The sequence below is a fragment of the Anopheles maculipalpis genome, chromosome 2RL (genome assembly GCF_943734695.1).
Source record: "Anopheles maculipalpis chromosome 2RL, idAnoMacuDA_375_x, whole genome shotgun sequence".
NCBI classification, from domain to species: domain Eukaryota; kingdom Metazoa; phylum Arthropoda; class Insecta; order Diptera; family Culicidae; genus Anopheles; species Anopheles maculipalpis.
The window spans coordinates 26,317,324-26,334,043 of NC_064871.1; the positions used below are offsets into that span (position 1 = coordinate 26,317,324).

General features: G+C 41.4%; 3 protein-coding genes across 3 annotated transcripts in view; all 3 read right to left on the reverse strand.

The window, feature by feature from the left end:
- LOC126558880 (uncharacterized) overlaps positions 1–6,747 on the reverse strand; it is a 204,381-nt gene extending 197,634 nt beyond the window's left edge. Inside the window, exons 1-2 of the mRNA XM_050214959.1 lie at positions 6,481–6,747; positions 5,904–6,410 (exon numbers count right to left, since the gene is read on the reverse strand). Coding sequence (XP_050070916.1) covers positions 5,931–6,410; positions 6,481–6,747 — 747 coding nt within the window. The 3' untranslated portion in view covers positions 5,904–5,930. The remainder of the gene's footprint in view (positions 1–5,903; positions 6,411–6,480) is intronic.
- The window catches only part of LOC126558678 (pancreas transcription factor 1 subunit alpha), a 396,742-nt gene extending 380,855 nt beyond the window's left edge, over positions 1–15,887 (reverse strand). The window contains exons 1-3 of the mRNA XM_050214727.1: positions 15,478–15,887; positions 13,932–14,248; positions 10,801–10,982 (exon numbers count right to left, since the gene is read on the reverse strand). Coding sequence (XP_050070684.1) covers positions 10,822–10,982; positions 13,932–14,248; positions 15,478–15,884 — 885 coding nt within the window. The 5' untranslated portion in view covers positions 15,885–15,887 and the 3' untranslated portion in view covers positions 10,801–10,821. The remainder of the gene's footprint in view (positions 1–10,800; positions 10,983–13,931; positions 14,249–15,477) is intronic.
- LOC126558567 (ELMO domain-containing protein 2) lies at positions 2,968–4,030 on the reverse strand. Its single transcript, XM_050214601.1, has 2 exons — positions 3,470–4,030; positions 2,968–3,392 (listed from the first exon to the last, which is right to left on the reverse strand). Exons 1-2 carry the CDS (start codon positions 4,013–4,015, stop codon positions 2,970–2,972), a joined length of 969 nt encoding a protein of 322 aa, XP_050070558.1. The 5' UTR covers positions 4,016–4,030; the 3' UTR covers positions 2,968–2,969.
- Positions 15,888–16,720: the final 833 nt, after the last annotated feature.

A 16,720-nucleotide genomic window follows, 5' to 3' on the forward strand; every position in this document is an offset into this window, starting at 1 on the left:
AACAGCATCGATACCAGCAGAGCTACGTTAGGCAGAGGCATTAGTCGTCACATTAGAATTGTTCTGGCTGTTAAAGAAGAATTCTCAAACCTGGTAATGACGGGACAAAAACAGTATGAAAGTAAACACTCAGGTACTCCACAGCAAAGGGAGAGAATAAAAAGGCAGAAAAGCAAATGAGCAACGTAAAAAATAAAAATACTATAAATATGTGCAAAATATGCAATAGAACAAAGCGAGAGACTGTAGGAAAAAAAAAAGAAAAGGTACAACAGTAAACCACAGTGAAACAAAAATCGAGGTAAACAATAGAAAAGTCTTGCTAATCTCAGTTAGTTAACGCGTTTTGTGTCCGTGATTCGGCTTGTGGTCTAGTTTTTCGAAAAACCATTCAACCTCACTGGGAAAGGTATTTTCCCACACACTCGTTTACATAGAGCTATACTGCGATCGATTGTGCATGTGGTACTTCTTTCGATTCGGTCTGTCTGTCTCTATTACATTGGACTTCCACTGGTTATTTTTTGTACGACATTTATATAACATATTTTACACTTCACTCCCTTCAATTAGCGAACCCTATTTCGCAGCGAGAGAGAGAGAGAGAGAGAGAAAGAGAGAGAGAGAGAGAGAGAGAGAGAGAGAGAATTAGAAAGGTGGGCCAAATGTGTAGAGCAAATATTAATAAGGGGAGTAACGAAGTAACACAAATAAAATTACGAGACCTGCAAGTAAAAGCTACGATATTTAACAACAAATCTCTTAAATACTTAAGCATTAGATGAAGGTGGACACAATACAAAACTAATCCAATAACAATAGCTACCACTGATGGCTTTTCTCCCCCTTTCCCCCAGAACACATAACAGAGGTCAAATTAGGTAACCGCAAAAGGAAACAAAAAAAACTAGTGAAATGAAAAGCATAAACGCACGGATAAGTGAGGTGGAGAAATACAGTACTTTATCTGTGGACATACAAACGAGAATGAGAAACAATATGTAAAAGTAATCGACTCAATAAATATTTGACACACACACTCCAGCTCTGGGAAGGAAGAGGTTTAGGTTCTCATTATCATATTAACGGGTAGTGAAGTTGCGTAGAAGGACGAACAAATTACAACATCTGGTGAGTTCCTATAATATTGTAATAATTTGTCCCTGCGTCCCTAGTCTCACGAGCTCCCGGTGTATCATGCGTTCATTCGCATGATGGTTAGACTTATTTCGAAACATTATTCGATGAATGCACATCTTCAACGTATAGGCAGGCAGCGCCGACTCCAAGGTTTGTAGCTGTAGCAAAGGATAGCTCGACATTGACCGCATCATCTGGTCATTTGTGGGATTCGATGCGATTGAACTCGGGCTCTTAGCAGCCGTTCGGGCATCAGGCAGATCCCCAGGGGTGCCGATGACCGATATCCTAGGATGAGAAAGACTACGAATATGAGCGGATTTTTTTTGACTTCGACAGAGATGGGAATCGTCCTTTGATTTCTTCCCCTTTCCCTTTCCGTATATAGTACGCACTACCGTTTGGTTAGCTAATTGTAGTTTGTAATGTTTATCTGTTTTTGGTGTTTTTAATGTTTGATATATGTCTGCAACATACGATAACATTTAAATGTCGCTGTTCTGGCACAAATAGGGACTAAAATTTAGGAGATCTATAGTCGTAACTGACGACCTTTGCCCGTTGGTGTAATTTTTGGGTCCGATGCTGCAGATAGTGCAGTAACCGTTACGCCAGCCAGCGTCAACATTAAATCGTTGAACCAATGAAATAGGTTTGAAAGACGTGAAGTTGTGACCTGGCGGCCTTACTCTTGACGGAATGCTTGAGTTCGATGCTACTGTAGCTTTCGGACTTATTCGTTCTGCCGAGGGTAGGGTCGCCAGCCACAACATCTATATGCAAAATGCTGCATCCGCAACTGAGGGAGTTATATATTGGGAGCCAGTGCTAAGTCTCCGTGATACGGTGCTCCAGACAGTCAAATCCCTGGAACCAGAGAGGACAACAACATCAGAAGGATACCTGGCAGCCAAATCATCCACAGCCTAGCTCACCCGGGATAAGGTGCACTTAAACTGAGGGAGAAGGAAATGTCTACCCTTCACATAGCGTACAGGTTGGAAGGATTGTAAGAGTCAGATCAAATTTTAGGGAATACGGCCTGGTCGTACTCATGACACTGTAAAAAACATTTACCATTAAATTTATAGCAAAGCTTTTTATATAAAGGAGCCCATCCCATCCTTGTACTATAGGCCTCCTGCAAAGGCAAAGGCAAATTGATTTTAAAGAACGTATTTGTCTAGACGAGACTGACTGTCCAACAAAGAGATATAGCAGGGAAGCCAGGAAAATAGTAGTCAAGTTCTTCAACATGAACTTGGCTCATTAAGATGTTAGTTATTCAGGATTGCTCTATTGGTGACTTGTTACTAAGGTCTGCAGATGTTTCAGACTTACTTTCTCTCTGTCTGTCTATGTGGTCCTGTACGATCCCATCATTCTAGAGAACATCTAGATTTCCTTTTTTATCCCTATGATCCCCTTCTCATTTGTAAATATTTTAAATCACACATTACCTATTATTATTTATTAGATATTCCTAAAAAGCTTCACTTTATTCTCTCACTAGATTGCACTTGCGGTGTATGTGTGTGTATTCATGCGACTTACGAGGATGTTGAAACCCCCAATCGACGATCCCACCATCCTGCCTTCTATGTGTATGTATTGTGCGCAAACACTCGGTATCACATTCCGTAAACTACTAACCACACACACAGAAAATCGTATTTAAAGAGCCAAAAACAAAACAAAAAGGTAACAATAATCCTTAGCAGGTATTCCGATCTCGAATCTACAAAAAGGCAAAAAACACGGCAAAGCCATATCGAAAGAGGGACGCAAAAAGGGGAAAAAGTGTAAAAAAAATGGGAGCAAAGTAACCGTTAAACATCTTCCACCGAAAGGTTCATCTTGAAGTAGCATCCATCGTTGGCAAGCAGCTGTAGCACGTTTTCCTCAAACCGTCGCTGGATGTGGTTAAAGTCCATAATGTTCTTTGGCTTACACTCGACCCAGTAACGATCGAACTCGTAAAATAGATAGCAGTAGAACTGGTGAAACGTGTCCACCGTAAGGTGATGTTGTGGATGGTTGTAAAAGTGTGTCCGAGCGGAGCCGGACTTCAGCAGGTGGTACGCCATCGATGTTAGATTAATACCGACGATCGCGAAAAAATAGCCATGCTTTGGATGGTGTGAATGGGACAGCAGATGCCGTGCAGTGCCGTTATAGTTTTGTGCCAGAAACAGCAGATTGTCCAGCCCGAGCACGCCCATACCGCGGAAGTCCGTGGAAGGATCATCGCCCTGCAAAAACGTTAAGAGATTTTGTCCTTTTTCAGCCGTTCTTTTTTTAATTTTACTTAATACATGCACCCCTTTACCTGAAATCCGATGTGCTGCCATTGATCAGTAATTCGCCCGGTCAGCTGCATCTCATCCCCCACCAACAGCTTCCACAACATCAACAGCTTAGCCTCGTGCTCCGGTTCCTCAGTGTCGTACTGTGTGGCGCGTAACTTTTCCACCATAAAATACAGACGCTTGTAGCCCCATATTCTTTCCGCGCACGTACCAAACGATCGTGGAAAATCGATGTGCACCTTCGGGTTTATCTTCTTCACCTGCAGCACCGTCCCGATGGCACGCGTTTGTATCTCTCGCCGGAGAAACGTTTCCTCGACATCGTTGCTAACCAGCTCGTTTAGGATGTGGAGCAACTTTTTAATTGGTAATCGTCGGGACAGTTCCAGTGAGTTTTGTACCTTTTTCGTGCGTGTCGCACCCGGTGGACAGCCGTAACAGATGCGCTGCAGCTCGCAGAGATTGGTAAACCGGTGCAGGAACCACTTGAGTAGTGGACGCGATAGGAAATAGAAAAAGCTAAACACGCGAAATATCATCTTCGGTTCGGTTACCGGAGGTAGCATTGTTGCGCACAAGGGTGTTTTGTGTGATTGTTTTCCAAATGGAGCGAGAGAGAGAGAGAGTGCTCCTTGTACGGCTGTGTATGACTAGCTAGCAAACTTTCGTGATCGCCACACTGTTATTGATTGCTGGTATTGTTACTATCCTCCATGGTGATTCAAGGATCGTCGTTCTATCTTTAACACAGGCCAAACAGGTTGCCGAGGAACAACATCAGCGCATGCTCGGAAAGTGTGGTGTGTTCTGTGGAAGCGACACGTCAACAAATGCTGAAATTGATACCGTAAAAAGTTAATCCTCGATTGTGGTTTTAAAGAGATTAGGATAGTACCCGTGCGTCTTTTGTTGAGTACCGTGCAATGTTTACGAATTTATTCTCCAAAAGGAATGGGATGAAAACAAATGAAATTCATTTCGTATTGTTGACAGTTTCCCTATTGTCAAAAGATGTTTGACAATTGTATGAAAAATTTCCTTCTTAACCTGAAATATTTCATATGCAACATATCGATGTTTCTTTTGGTTGGGCGCAATTTTTTAAATTTCTATTGGTAAATATTAATTAGAGAACTAAGATTTATGCTTTTACAATTGCTAATGTAGATAGCTTAAACATACATCAGTGTCGAGGGCAAGGGGATGGACCTCCTGTTTGCTGAACAACATCGTTCTGGAATGTGTCATGCAAAGCGCGGGCTTCGACATTATTCAACCCGAACTCTCCAATTCCTTGGTTCCGCGGCGATTTATGCTGAGGACGCCAATGCACTTGCCGTTTTCGAACGACTTTGGCGGTATGTGCGAGCAGGGAGTGTTGCGAAGGAAGGATGAACCGTGAGCTACCGGAGCTGTTTGGCGGTGCTAATATCCTGACGGTAATCAAAGCCGGAAAGGTACGATGACTTGGGGCACATGATGAGGATGCCGGACTCATGCCCCAACAGTTTGGCACGAGCCGTAGAGGATTTTACTAGACATTACCATCGGGCCGCCCCTAAGTTCTCTTTATGCAGCGCGACTTACAAGTTAACCTTTGATGCCTCACGATCATCACACGGTGTGACTGTGAACCTGCTGTCACGGAACTGTATAGAGAATCTGTTGTCTTCCTATTTACTGAAGGTTTAACTTCTTAACACTTCAGTCTAACATGTACCACTAAAAACATTCTTTATCAAGATAGAACATCAATTGTAATATAGTCAGTGCTTCAAGCAGAACCGTGTCAGTCCAGGGTGGTTTGCGGTCATCGGCACGCAATTATTATGCAGAGTAGCAGCTCATGGCCAGCCAGGTGGGTTGATGATCATTTCCGTTTAAATGCTTAACGATCATTGTACCTAGAATGACTTATCTAGTATCACCACAGATAGTACAGAATTTTAAAATCTTTCGCTGCCATACACAAAGCCAAATCTCATCAAAATGTACTCATAATCGCTTGCAGACGATAAAGAATCAGCAAAAATGACTAAACAATTGTGTTGAAAATAATGCAATAATGATTGTACACGTTAAGGTTATAAGGTTATGATGGCGAACCAAGGAAAACCTAAGTCTCACTAATATTAGTGCCATCACGTGTTGAGATCGTGTGCCATCAACGAAATGCAGTAAATTCAATGTCATTTTGTTTTTTTTTATTGGGAAGTTACTGGACTAAGGCTCATTCACTTGTGCGGAAACACAACTCAATTCACACATACAGTCCGTGCATTCCTTCTATTATAATAACCTAATCGCATCATCCGCCTCTTTGCAACATAGCATCAATACTGTGCTTTTATTTGCCTTGATAAGCTTGTACATCTTTCACACAACTCTGCCAAAAGTAGCGCAATGTTGCCGTTAATGAAACGATCACACTTTTCGCCGTTTTTTTCGTTCCACACTTTCACTTTCCGCACGAACAATCTATCATATGTGCTTCACAACCAGCGTAGAAAATGGATGCTCAGGACCAATCCGATCGCTAAATGTTTTACCCTTGTAAACAAACTCCGAATGGGGCACCTGATTGATAACCGTGAAGCCAACCTTTTCACCGACACGTTGCGAGATTCGCGATGTAAATAAAGCTGAAACAAGCTGTGGCTTATTGAATGCTCCGGAAGATTCACCAGATACCTTGGTTGGTACGGCTTTGCCACTTTTTAGTTGTTCCGCCAACCGCACCGATTCGCGAACGAGCCGTGTACCAACACCGTGGCCCTCGCAGCTCGGCAGGGTGGCAAGAAACATGATCTCCAGCAAACAGCTCACATTGAATCGTTCAAACAGGTTCACCTTTGCGTCCATCGTGATCATGTATTGCATTAGGGCCCGGGAACTGTCGGTCGTACATTTGTTGTCGCGGAACTGCTCAAAGTAGTTGGCATCTTCCGGTCCACTCGGGGTCTTGGCGGGAAATGGGAGAGAATTATGTTTTAAACAACTTCATATTGATGGGTAAGACGCATACACTAACCTGTAGCACATTGAATGAAACTCCAACGATCGTATCGGTTGATGTGTGTTTTGCGATCATAGACACACCACCGTCCGCTACATCCAGACAAAGCTGTTCAAGATCCTTCTGTGCCTGGGGTGTAAGGTTTACCTCCGCTCCAATACACACCATTTCGTTGAGGAAAAAAGACTTTCGGAGCACCTCCATCGATTGGTCCCGGTAGCGATCATCGTAGCGTAGAATTTCGATGTCTCCCGTTGATATGGTCGGCTCGTTCGACACCATATCTCACAGCTGAGCGATGATGAATGATGGACAATGTGGACAAGACGCGAGAGATAATCTGTTGTGCCGTTCAGTGCGTGTAGGATAGATAACGTCCAGACTATAACTGAGGTGTTTTTCGTTGAGTGATGAAGCGAAGCTGCTGCCACCACTGGGTCAGCTGGTCCGTGATGACTGTGGCCAGAGAAGGTTAGAGTGTGCTCAGCATGGACATTAGATTGCTAGTTGAGGAGCTGTTATCTCTCTCTCTCTCTCTCTCTCTCTCTCTCTCTCTCTCTGTCTCTTCCATGCTCAGTACTGCATTTGGTAGTAATGTGAGTGCGTTGATCAGGGCTAATGAAAGCAATGCACGTGCTTTGTGGTATTGTACGCAACCCTCTGTCAATAAACAATTACTGCAATTTATGTTCCTTAAAGAATCACACAACGAAAGCTAGAATTCTTATTTCACAAATACGCATGTGGAGTTTGCGTGCACAATACTGCGTCGTGCATAGACGGCATCATGCGGTGTAATGATGCCAACGATCATTAAATGAATTGCAACTGCACATGCAGCTCATGCAATAGACGCGGCTTGGTTTGTCATCACTGCAGCTACGGCTTCTTCATCGTATTCACAACAAACAATATGAAAAAACAACCTAATCAAATGTCACAACAAAGGAGAATGGATTTAATTTATCACGATGAGGAAAAAATTTACGATTTCACGATTGCACGATATTGAACGCTTTATGGAATTAAAGAAGCGACAAAAAAAAATCTAGATCAAACCTTTTCTCCTGCCTTTACTGAAGTGGTGATATTAATCTCAATTGGTGGTTTTATTAAAAAATTTCCACTCATTCACCCCACTGCCCCGACTCTGTACTAAGCTGAATTCTGCTTCCCCCTCTTCTGTACGGAACCTCTTTTAATGCGCTCCGAGAGGATTTTAGCACCCTTCCATTCAAATACAATTAAGCCCTGGCGGACCGGTTTACCCCGTACAGTTAAACCGATCCGGTCACGGTTTCCGCCCCGTTGATCCGTTGATGGTACGTTGAGGAGATCGCAGATTTCCCGGAATAGATCCTTCCCGTACCTCGTGGTTGCATTTGGTTAGCCCTGGAAAGTTATCTGCAAATGCACATCTCTTTCTTTCCTCTTCCACTGCGGCCGTGATTTTTTTTCTTTAACCGAGCATAGCGCCCTATTCCGGATCATGTAATGTTATTTTTTCTATTTTTTTATCCTCGCAAACTTTTCCTTTAAACCCGTTTTACAATCCGCTTGATGTCAGCCAGAGCGATAGTTTTGCGCATTGATTTTTAAACCTCATCAAGTGTCAGCCTTAATCCTCGGGTACGGTGTAGTTGTAAAAAGTCTTTCGCACTTTACTTGCGATAGAGGATTAGAAAAAGAAGTGGAATTAGGTGATTTCAATATTGACCGGCATCAAAATGAGGAGTTCTTGGTCGAATTTGATGAACAAGATTGTATGAGGAAGTACTAAAGAAAGCACAGGATTATATTGCAACAACTGCTATCAAATTTGTATATCCACTTCCAAGTCAAAGTACTGAAGTCGTATATTGCAGTTATGAACACAGCTAGGAAACTAAATCTATCATGAAGCGAGACAACTTAACATGCAAGGAAGCACCGTCCAACGAACGCCTGGTATAAACTACTCGGAAATAACCTTGGACAGAAAATTGTTCTTCAAAGCACGTTTTCATAGTTTGAAAATTAAAATTTTGGGTATATTAATGAGAACGTCTCTCTCACTATCACTCTCAACAAGATGATACTCATGAAACATATAATACTGCTTAAAATTACCTACGGTATTTAGGGTATTAGCTCTCCAAATTTTTTAAAACCAGTGCAAACAGTACAAAGCTTTTTTTTTCAATTTTTTTACATTCCTAATTTTTCTTCCTAATAGATTCCCTGCTTCCGCGACTAAATTTCACACCATCTCAGAAGTTTCTCTAGTCGCAGACAAGACTTAGAGCATCTACGCTCTTCGTAACTATTATTTTGTTCTAAAATTATACGAACTTTGTTTTTAATAAGTTATTCTTTCTCTTCCTTCCTAATATCCCATTCCTTCCTCTCTAATCTCTTCTATAAAAAGAATCACCATTTAGAAAGTGTTCCTATAAAGTGTATTTATCGCTTAACTTAGATAACAGTTTACTGAAATTAAGTTGTTTCATTGAAAACTTCATATTTTGTATGAGTTTAAGGTAGTTTTATATAACAATGAAGAAATTCGGAGATATATGCAGGACATCCTATCGACGTATGATTGATAAATCGGAGATGTAAAACGTTACACCACGTAGGTAAAAACTTGTTATAACTGTTAGTCACCATGAGTCAAAGCCAAAGAGAAAAATCTTTGGTTATGTAGAAAGCAATAAGCATAGATGTCGAAATTATTGGTCAAATCGAATGGAATAAATTCGAATTATTTAATACTTCAAGAAAGCTACACGCAAGTAGTACGAAATCACCAAAGAACATTGAACAACCGTAAAAGATTTCGATGAAAAAAAAACTGGTAAAAAATAGTGCTGATTGACAATATGGGGCAAGCCGTCATACTTAAAATAAATAATAAATGGGGCTGATTCCGGATCACTAAGCAGTTAAACGAAGACCTATTAGAGCGATCTCTGGTGTCGGAGGCATCCTACAGTTTAAAAAAAGCCTTAAATATTCCACATCAATCGGAGTTCTCCTCTGGTTTCAACAAGTTAAAATGGAAATGGACCTCGCTCTATGCTCCTTCACAAGGCTGGAATTATTGATTTGTTTATGAAATTGACATGATGGCATTTAGTTGAATGTGGTAGTCCGCTTGAGCCCGGAGTCCACATTCTTGTACGAATCTATTCTAATATCAATTTAGAGATGTTAATCAGAATACGAATTCTCGATCATATTTCGACCAAAAGCACAGTATTTGTGAAGGATCAATCAGTAATATTAACGATTGTATCTGGTGTGTCTTGTCTATATCATTTAATTTGTTATACTCGTTACCAAGGGACCAATAATTGGAACGATTTGAAGGATTTACAATTAAACAAAAAGAAATATCAATAAAAATTTGATAAAATATTTTATGGAAGTACCTGTTCCTTCAAAGATTAAAAAATAAATTAAATGTTTTAGTAATAAAACAAACTCTCTGTTCACAAAATTTCGTACAAAGCGATTCCCAGTATAAATTCGAGTGAAATTTGAAACCATCACACAAACATAACATTTCCGTTAGCCAGCAGTTTGCCACCGTATGGAGCAGCAAAAGCATAACATATCGCTAACAAATCACCGCCAGCATTAATCGAAACAAAATATCACTAGCCAAGCTTTTGTTTACTCAGGTGTTGTCCCGAAGCTTCCTTAGAGGATGGTTTGCCGTCGCAGAAGGGGAAAAACCTTGGCAATGCAAGGACGTTCAAATGTACACACAAAAGCAAACAAAGTTATTAAAAAGCGGCAATGGGTATGCAAGGAAGTGCATTAAAACAACAAACTTTTGCACCCCTTTTCCCATGGTCGGACAGAGATCGATAGAACGCAACCGAGCTGAACAGAACATCGTTTTAATGAAGCGCTAAAATTTTGAGACTGTTTTAAAATGCAGCAGTGTCCCTACACTCACATCCGGGGGTAAGGTTTTGCTTGTCGTTGTCAGAAAAGGATTAGGCGGGTCCTGAAGTGAGTGCGAATGAGTAACGGTTGGGATCTAAGCCGGAAATTTGAAAGTTGTTCCTGCCAACTTGAAAGGGTGTGTATTTGATCACGTTTAAATGCGAGAATTTTAAACTCCTCTCGAATGTATATGGCCATTAGCAGAATAACCAGCTAAACGAGCTTCTTTCTTTGCAAGTAATACAAACTCTAAAAACTGTCATTACACTACGAAGGTTAATTTAGTAATAAGAATAAAATTTATTTACATTGCTATTTCCGGTAACATCAACACCGAAGAGAGCCAAAGACTAGATTGTTTGTTGCACATCGATTGCTTCTGGCAGGAACGCCCATGACACACACACCACAGTCAGGGGCCTAACAGATTCCGTTCGTTGCGTACGTTGATGGGCCGGCAGCGATATTGCGATGATTGCTCCGTGGATCCTCCGGTCGCCAAATACGCGCAAAATAGCGCCCGTTTGCGTTCCGATCGCCCTTCCGGTGCCAGGAAAGTGAGTGTGTCTGGCCACTGCCACCTGCGGGAAGGAAGAAAGTGATGGGACAATGAGCACCGTTGTACAGAATCGTTTTCGCTTGTTTTTTTTTCAAACCAAACCGAGCGGAATCGCTACGGCAAGTGTCTATCGTAAATAAGCGAGGGTCGTATCCCTCAATGGAAGCCACAGGATTCGTCGTTACCCCGTCGTCATAGCGTGAGGGTGGATGCCGGTGGTGATGCCGGTACATACGCATTTAAGGACGAATTTGCTACCTCTTTTTGGTGCAAACAGTGTCGCGAACCATTTCCGAGTTTGTTTACAAATCCCCCAAAAGTACGTCACTTAAGTGCTCCGTAATGCTTTCTGCTTCCCTAGCATCTCTGGGACACAAAACGCACCAAACTTTACAGGAAGAAGATCACAAATTTGGGCTCCCCCTCATTGGTAGATGAAAGCATGTGCTAGCAATTCCCAGGGATCTTTTTCCCATTTTCATCATCATCATCATCCTTTTCGACAAACAAAGTAAAACAAAAACAATGCCAACCGTAGGATCGGTGGGTGATAGAGGTTGTTTTATGTGCATCGAGAATCGTGACACGGGAAGAGTCGACGCTTTTGGCGTTTGCGCAAAAGCGATTCCCAGCACGCAAGCAAATATCCTTCGGCAAATGTGGAAGAGCATGGAAGCAGCAACAAATTTCGGAATGGGATTGAGTGGGCGTGAGAGTTTTGTGCTTAACGTTCAGGTGGTCGAAATTCTGCCAAGTGGAGCGGATTTGTTGAGCATTAGTCTGTCGGGTATGTACATGGCCGCCATGTTTATTGCTTTTAAAAAAGTCTTTTGCAAAGATTGTTAGCTTTTCCTTTAAATTTAAGATAATTTAAGAACAAATCTCGAGGCAAATACTTGACGAATACAAATGTACAAAGTTATAGTATAGTTTCTACTTAAATTATTGTATGCTCAACCTGCTAAGTAGGATTTTTTCATCACACAAATTAGCAAACTGTCTGACGAATTGAAATTGTTTAGAACATTTACAGCCCCATTGCTCACATTCACCTTTCAGAGATGAACTATGACCAAACATATAGAATCCTCTTAGCCGTGTCCTACTCTTGCTAAGATGCCCGAAAGGGTTTATAGCTCGATATATGTGGAACGACAGTGGAGGAATCACTAAAATGACGATAGTTATGAACTGTACTATGATCTCACCACCGCACAGCAAATTACATTCGCCAGGCAAACCGATCGCCTAAGTGATCGGTTATGGCATGAGAATGCCACCGGACAATTCGGAACAGAAAGATTTTTTGGGCCGTCCACATGGGCAGAGAAGGCGTGTCAATCTCAGATGGAATGCTGGCGTCCATTGAAGCGTTCATATTCGTTTTACAGACGAAGGCGTTAAAACGTGAATAGTACCGTGAGTAATAAAGAATCATCAATTTAATTTTACAACACGGGGTCAAGCCGTCATTTTACTACATTGAACACATGGCCTAAACAGTCCACCACTTCAATTAAGGATATTTTTTTCGTATTATGAGTTTAATTCAGGAGCAAAACAATCAACGTTTTATAAAAATCTTCTAGACTTCTAGAAAATAAATCAAAATATCTTAAAAGGAAAATATTTCTGCCAATCAACTGTGCTGCAGGAACCTTTCGATGTGACTATATCGATGTTATACGGCGGTCAAATCAACCGTAAAAAAGTGTAAAATATTCTGGCCATAAGAACACAAAAAAAATGAGAGGACTCTTCAATAACCTCAGTAGTGACTGATGCAATTATGTGAGCAAACCTCTATCCTGTCCATAATCTACATTCAACTGATCATAGGCTCAAAAAAATAACCGAAACTATGGAAATTTTTATCTTTGATGATCTTTGAAGATGACAAATAGTTTGCGCGAAGTTATCCGAGACCGAGTGGCAATATTAGCCAAGAAGAAGGGTCGAAGGACCACAGTCCCGCCGCAACCAGGGTAATTTCCAAGCAACTGTATATGGTTGTCAATTATAAATTTAAAATTATTCGTTTGAATTTAAATTCTAGAAGATGTAGTATTTAAGTTTTAACGAACATCCAGTTCAATTTTTAGTTTCAAGCCATTAAAAAGTTAATTAGAGAGGTGAATGTAGTCTCAGACACTCAAAACTAGTATAAATAAATCAGAAGGAAATGAAAAACACTTAAAAATTCTACCATAGCTCTGTATGGTTACACTCTTTTGTTAAAACTTTCGCCAATTCTTATACGTTCAGGAATTGTACTTGGTTTCAACTTTATCTTCTTCACCTGAAACATATATAGTAGATCACTAGGATCCACTTCCATCAAACCTCTTTAATCGAGACATAGTAGATCACTAGGATCCACTTCCATCAAACCCCTTTAATCGAGACAGTGCTGGTAATGCTCTTCATCTTCATCACAGCTGCCAACCGCACAGTAACAAACCCTACCTAACCAAACATCGCACCATCCAATGCGAAGAAATTCAATTTTCAACCGGCAACCGAAAGCCGGCCCGAAAAAGAGCACCCATTTATTCATGCTCCGTCACAGTCATCAGTCTCCGGGTAGGGCATATGCTACAGTCCATGCCCGACGTATCAAAGAAACACCGTGACACAATAACTACATCAGTTACGGTTTCCGGTATATTAGCGATCCCTCCGATCCATCCGAAATGTCCTTCGCCATATTCAATACGAACGCAATCGAATCATCCTTTTGCCTGCCGGAGAGGATGTACGGATCTCGATCGATGGAAAAAAGTCAATTCGCTACGGAACATTTGAGTTCTACCAAAACACAACCGTTGCCGTGTTGGGTGTTGGGGACATGGGTTCATAGGGTGATTGCCCCTTGCTTTGGAAACGCACAGTTGGTTAGCGAGCCTACTGGACCTGCAGTCTACGATCAAATGTAGTTCATATAGTCGCCCAATCACATCGGGTAACTTACCACGAACGATAAACTTCTTCGGTGGTTCCTTTACCGGTGCCCGCTTGATACCGTTCGTGCCGGTTTCGTTGCCATTTTTGTCCTTTCGCAACATTTCGCCCAGGAACGAGATATAGCTGATGGCCAGCTTCAGCGTGTCCACCTTGCTTAGGCGCTTCTCGTACGGCAGGGTGGGTATGTGTGTCCGTAAACCTTCGAAGGCTTCGTTGATGCTTTGCATGCGGCGCCGTTCGCGGAGATTTGCTGCCTGACGTTGCTGGGCTTGCTGGGAGGCGCACTTTGGCCGTCGGTACTTGGACGTGCGGTTGCTGTAGAGCCTATTTGGTTGAAAAATCGATCGAAACATAGAGAAAATTTTAATAATTTATGCATTTTGGGGCCCTAATCGTAAAGGATTTTAAAACACAATTGAAAAAATGTTTGGTAAAGGATGTATGGTCGTAGATAGAGTTGTGATACACGAATGAAACAAAATGTATAAATAGAAAAATTCTACTGCTAAGACGTGACTGTAAGGCAGATTACAGTGATCCTTCGCCTGCTACTGAAACTCGACAGAGTTACAAACGTCCGTTTTTTATATGAATAAATTCAAATATTAAAAGAAAACTAGAAATTCTCAATATTACTCAGTAGATAGAAATTGTACTGACCAAGAAAAATTGAGCAGAAGCCCATCGAGACGATAATTTAATTATTTGAAGTTTTGTTATGCATCTTCAACGAAATTGTGCTGTCTCTTTTATAGTTCGTGTGCTTTTTTTAAACTACTTATAGCGTTGCTGGAACTGATCTTATATGGTTCAAAAGTCATAAAGATGAAGATGATGATGGGAATACTTATTAAGTCAGTTTATCTACTAGTTTTCTAACATGTAAGAGGTTTTGTTCCGGAGATGTTCAAGCCTTCTCAGATAATTTTGATTTTAAGGTTTTTTTTTTCAAATGACTGACCCCAGAAAGTGTTGTACACAATTATATGTAGCAAAACGAAAGCAGGTTCATCCTAAATTATAGTTCAAAGTTAAGTTAAAACCTGGAATTTCATGTCTAGGATTAATAATGTGTTTAAAAATATGCAAAAGTTACAAAAAGATCGTCTAAATTTAGTCTTTTCAAATTACTACAAAACAGGTATTGTTTTATTGTAAAAAGGAAACAAAACATTAAAAAGAACAGGAACAAACCCAAAAACATGAATGAAACTGTCAAACAACCATTTGGAACGAGATCAAAAATATATGGGAATGCCACTATTGGGCGGAAATATAGTAAAACATCAGAAATCGTCAAAAAACTTTGGGATGCTAAGTCTCATTTAGGAAATCTCTGGAGAACAAAATTTGAATTCTAGCAAGATTCTATGATTACTTTCAAGTTCAATATTCATAAGACGCTGCTTATTGTTCTTTTTTATAATTTTTCATTGAACAAAATATCCAAATACTCCAGAAACTTAAGAATTAACTTCCATAAGGGTTAAAAGATGAACATAAATTATAAGCATAAGCTAAATCCTTCAAACAAATTGTTATTAGTATCTTACTCTTTCATGGAATCATTATTCTCCTGATCGCTGTTAAACCCACAGTACGAATCACTGTCGGTGGTGTTTTCATCGTCCGCAAGGAAAAAGTCCGAACTGTTCGACGTGGTCGAATCGACATTGTTCGCCTGATGCAGATGATGCTGCTGGTGATCGATCGAATGTGCCTCCGGATGGAAATCGTGCTGATGGCGATGATGCGTCAGATGATGATCACCGTCCAGGTGCTGCTGGTGCTGCTGATGATGTGACTGTTGCTGCTGCTGCTGGTGTTGATGTTGCTGCTGGCAGGAATGATGCTGCAGATGGTGCAACGGTTGCTGACTTTGATGCTGATGGACCGATGGTCCTTCGAACAAATGGCGGCTCATAACCGCCTCAAAGTCGAACGAATCCATCGAAAACATATCGGTCGGTTTTTATAGGCTTACTTAGCCTGACTAGATTGACTTGACTAGAGTCGTTTCTTTGGTTGAAAGCTTTCGTTTTTAAAACTACAAATTGCTTCACATCCTGTTATGTGTGTGGTCCCTTTACACACGCATTTTTTATTCACTTGTCTTCCTCGCTGTTGAGAATCACACCCACAAACATTCTCCCCAAGGGACACTTGCTGCATGCATTTACACGCCTTTTAAGATTATCCGATTAAACACTTTTTGTTGTTTGACAAAGGGCATTGGTCACACTGCTCACTTAGCTCCCACAACCCCAGTTCCCACCGTGGCCACGTGGCCGTGGCCACATGGCGAGCTGTTGCTAATAGTAAGCCTAATTGGCGCAACAATGGGTGTTTACGGAACGCCTGTTTGCATACAAATCACTTCCGATCGTCAAACTTTCACTTAACTCGCACAAACACGCTGCACACGGTCGATCACGTGTCGGCCGCTTGTTTGGATGGGGTTGGGGGATGATGATAAGAAACACCTACACTGCCACACACATACACACACGCAAAATACCGGATGCTAGAGTCCTTAAAGGTTTCCGGCATTCATAGGTTGCACGCGTTGCCTTTGCGTTCCCGATGATAACCCCAGGAGAGTCGGCAAAGGACTAACGCAGCAAGAGCGACATCATGTTTCACTTATCCTGACTGCTAGCCGAAGCCTGCGTCACAACGGACGGTTGGAAAATAGGGGGCCATGGAAGGGACAACAATGAAGGGTATTTGCATCGATGTCTGCTTTCCCTATCTCGTCCGTTGGTCTTGTACTGCGTGTCGGAGAGTAATAATGGG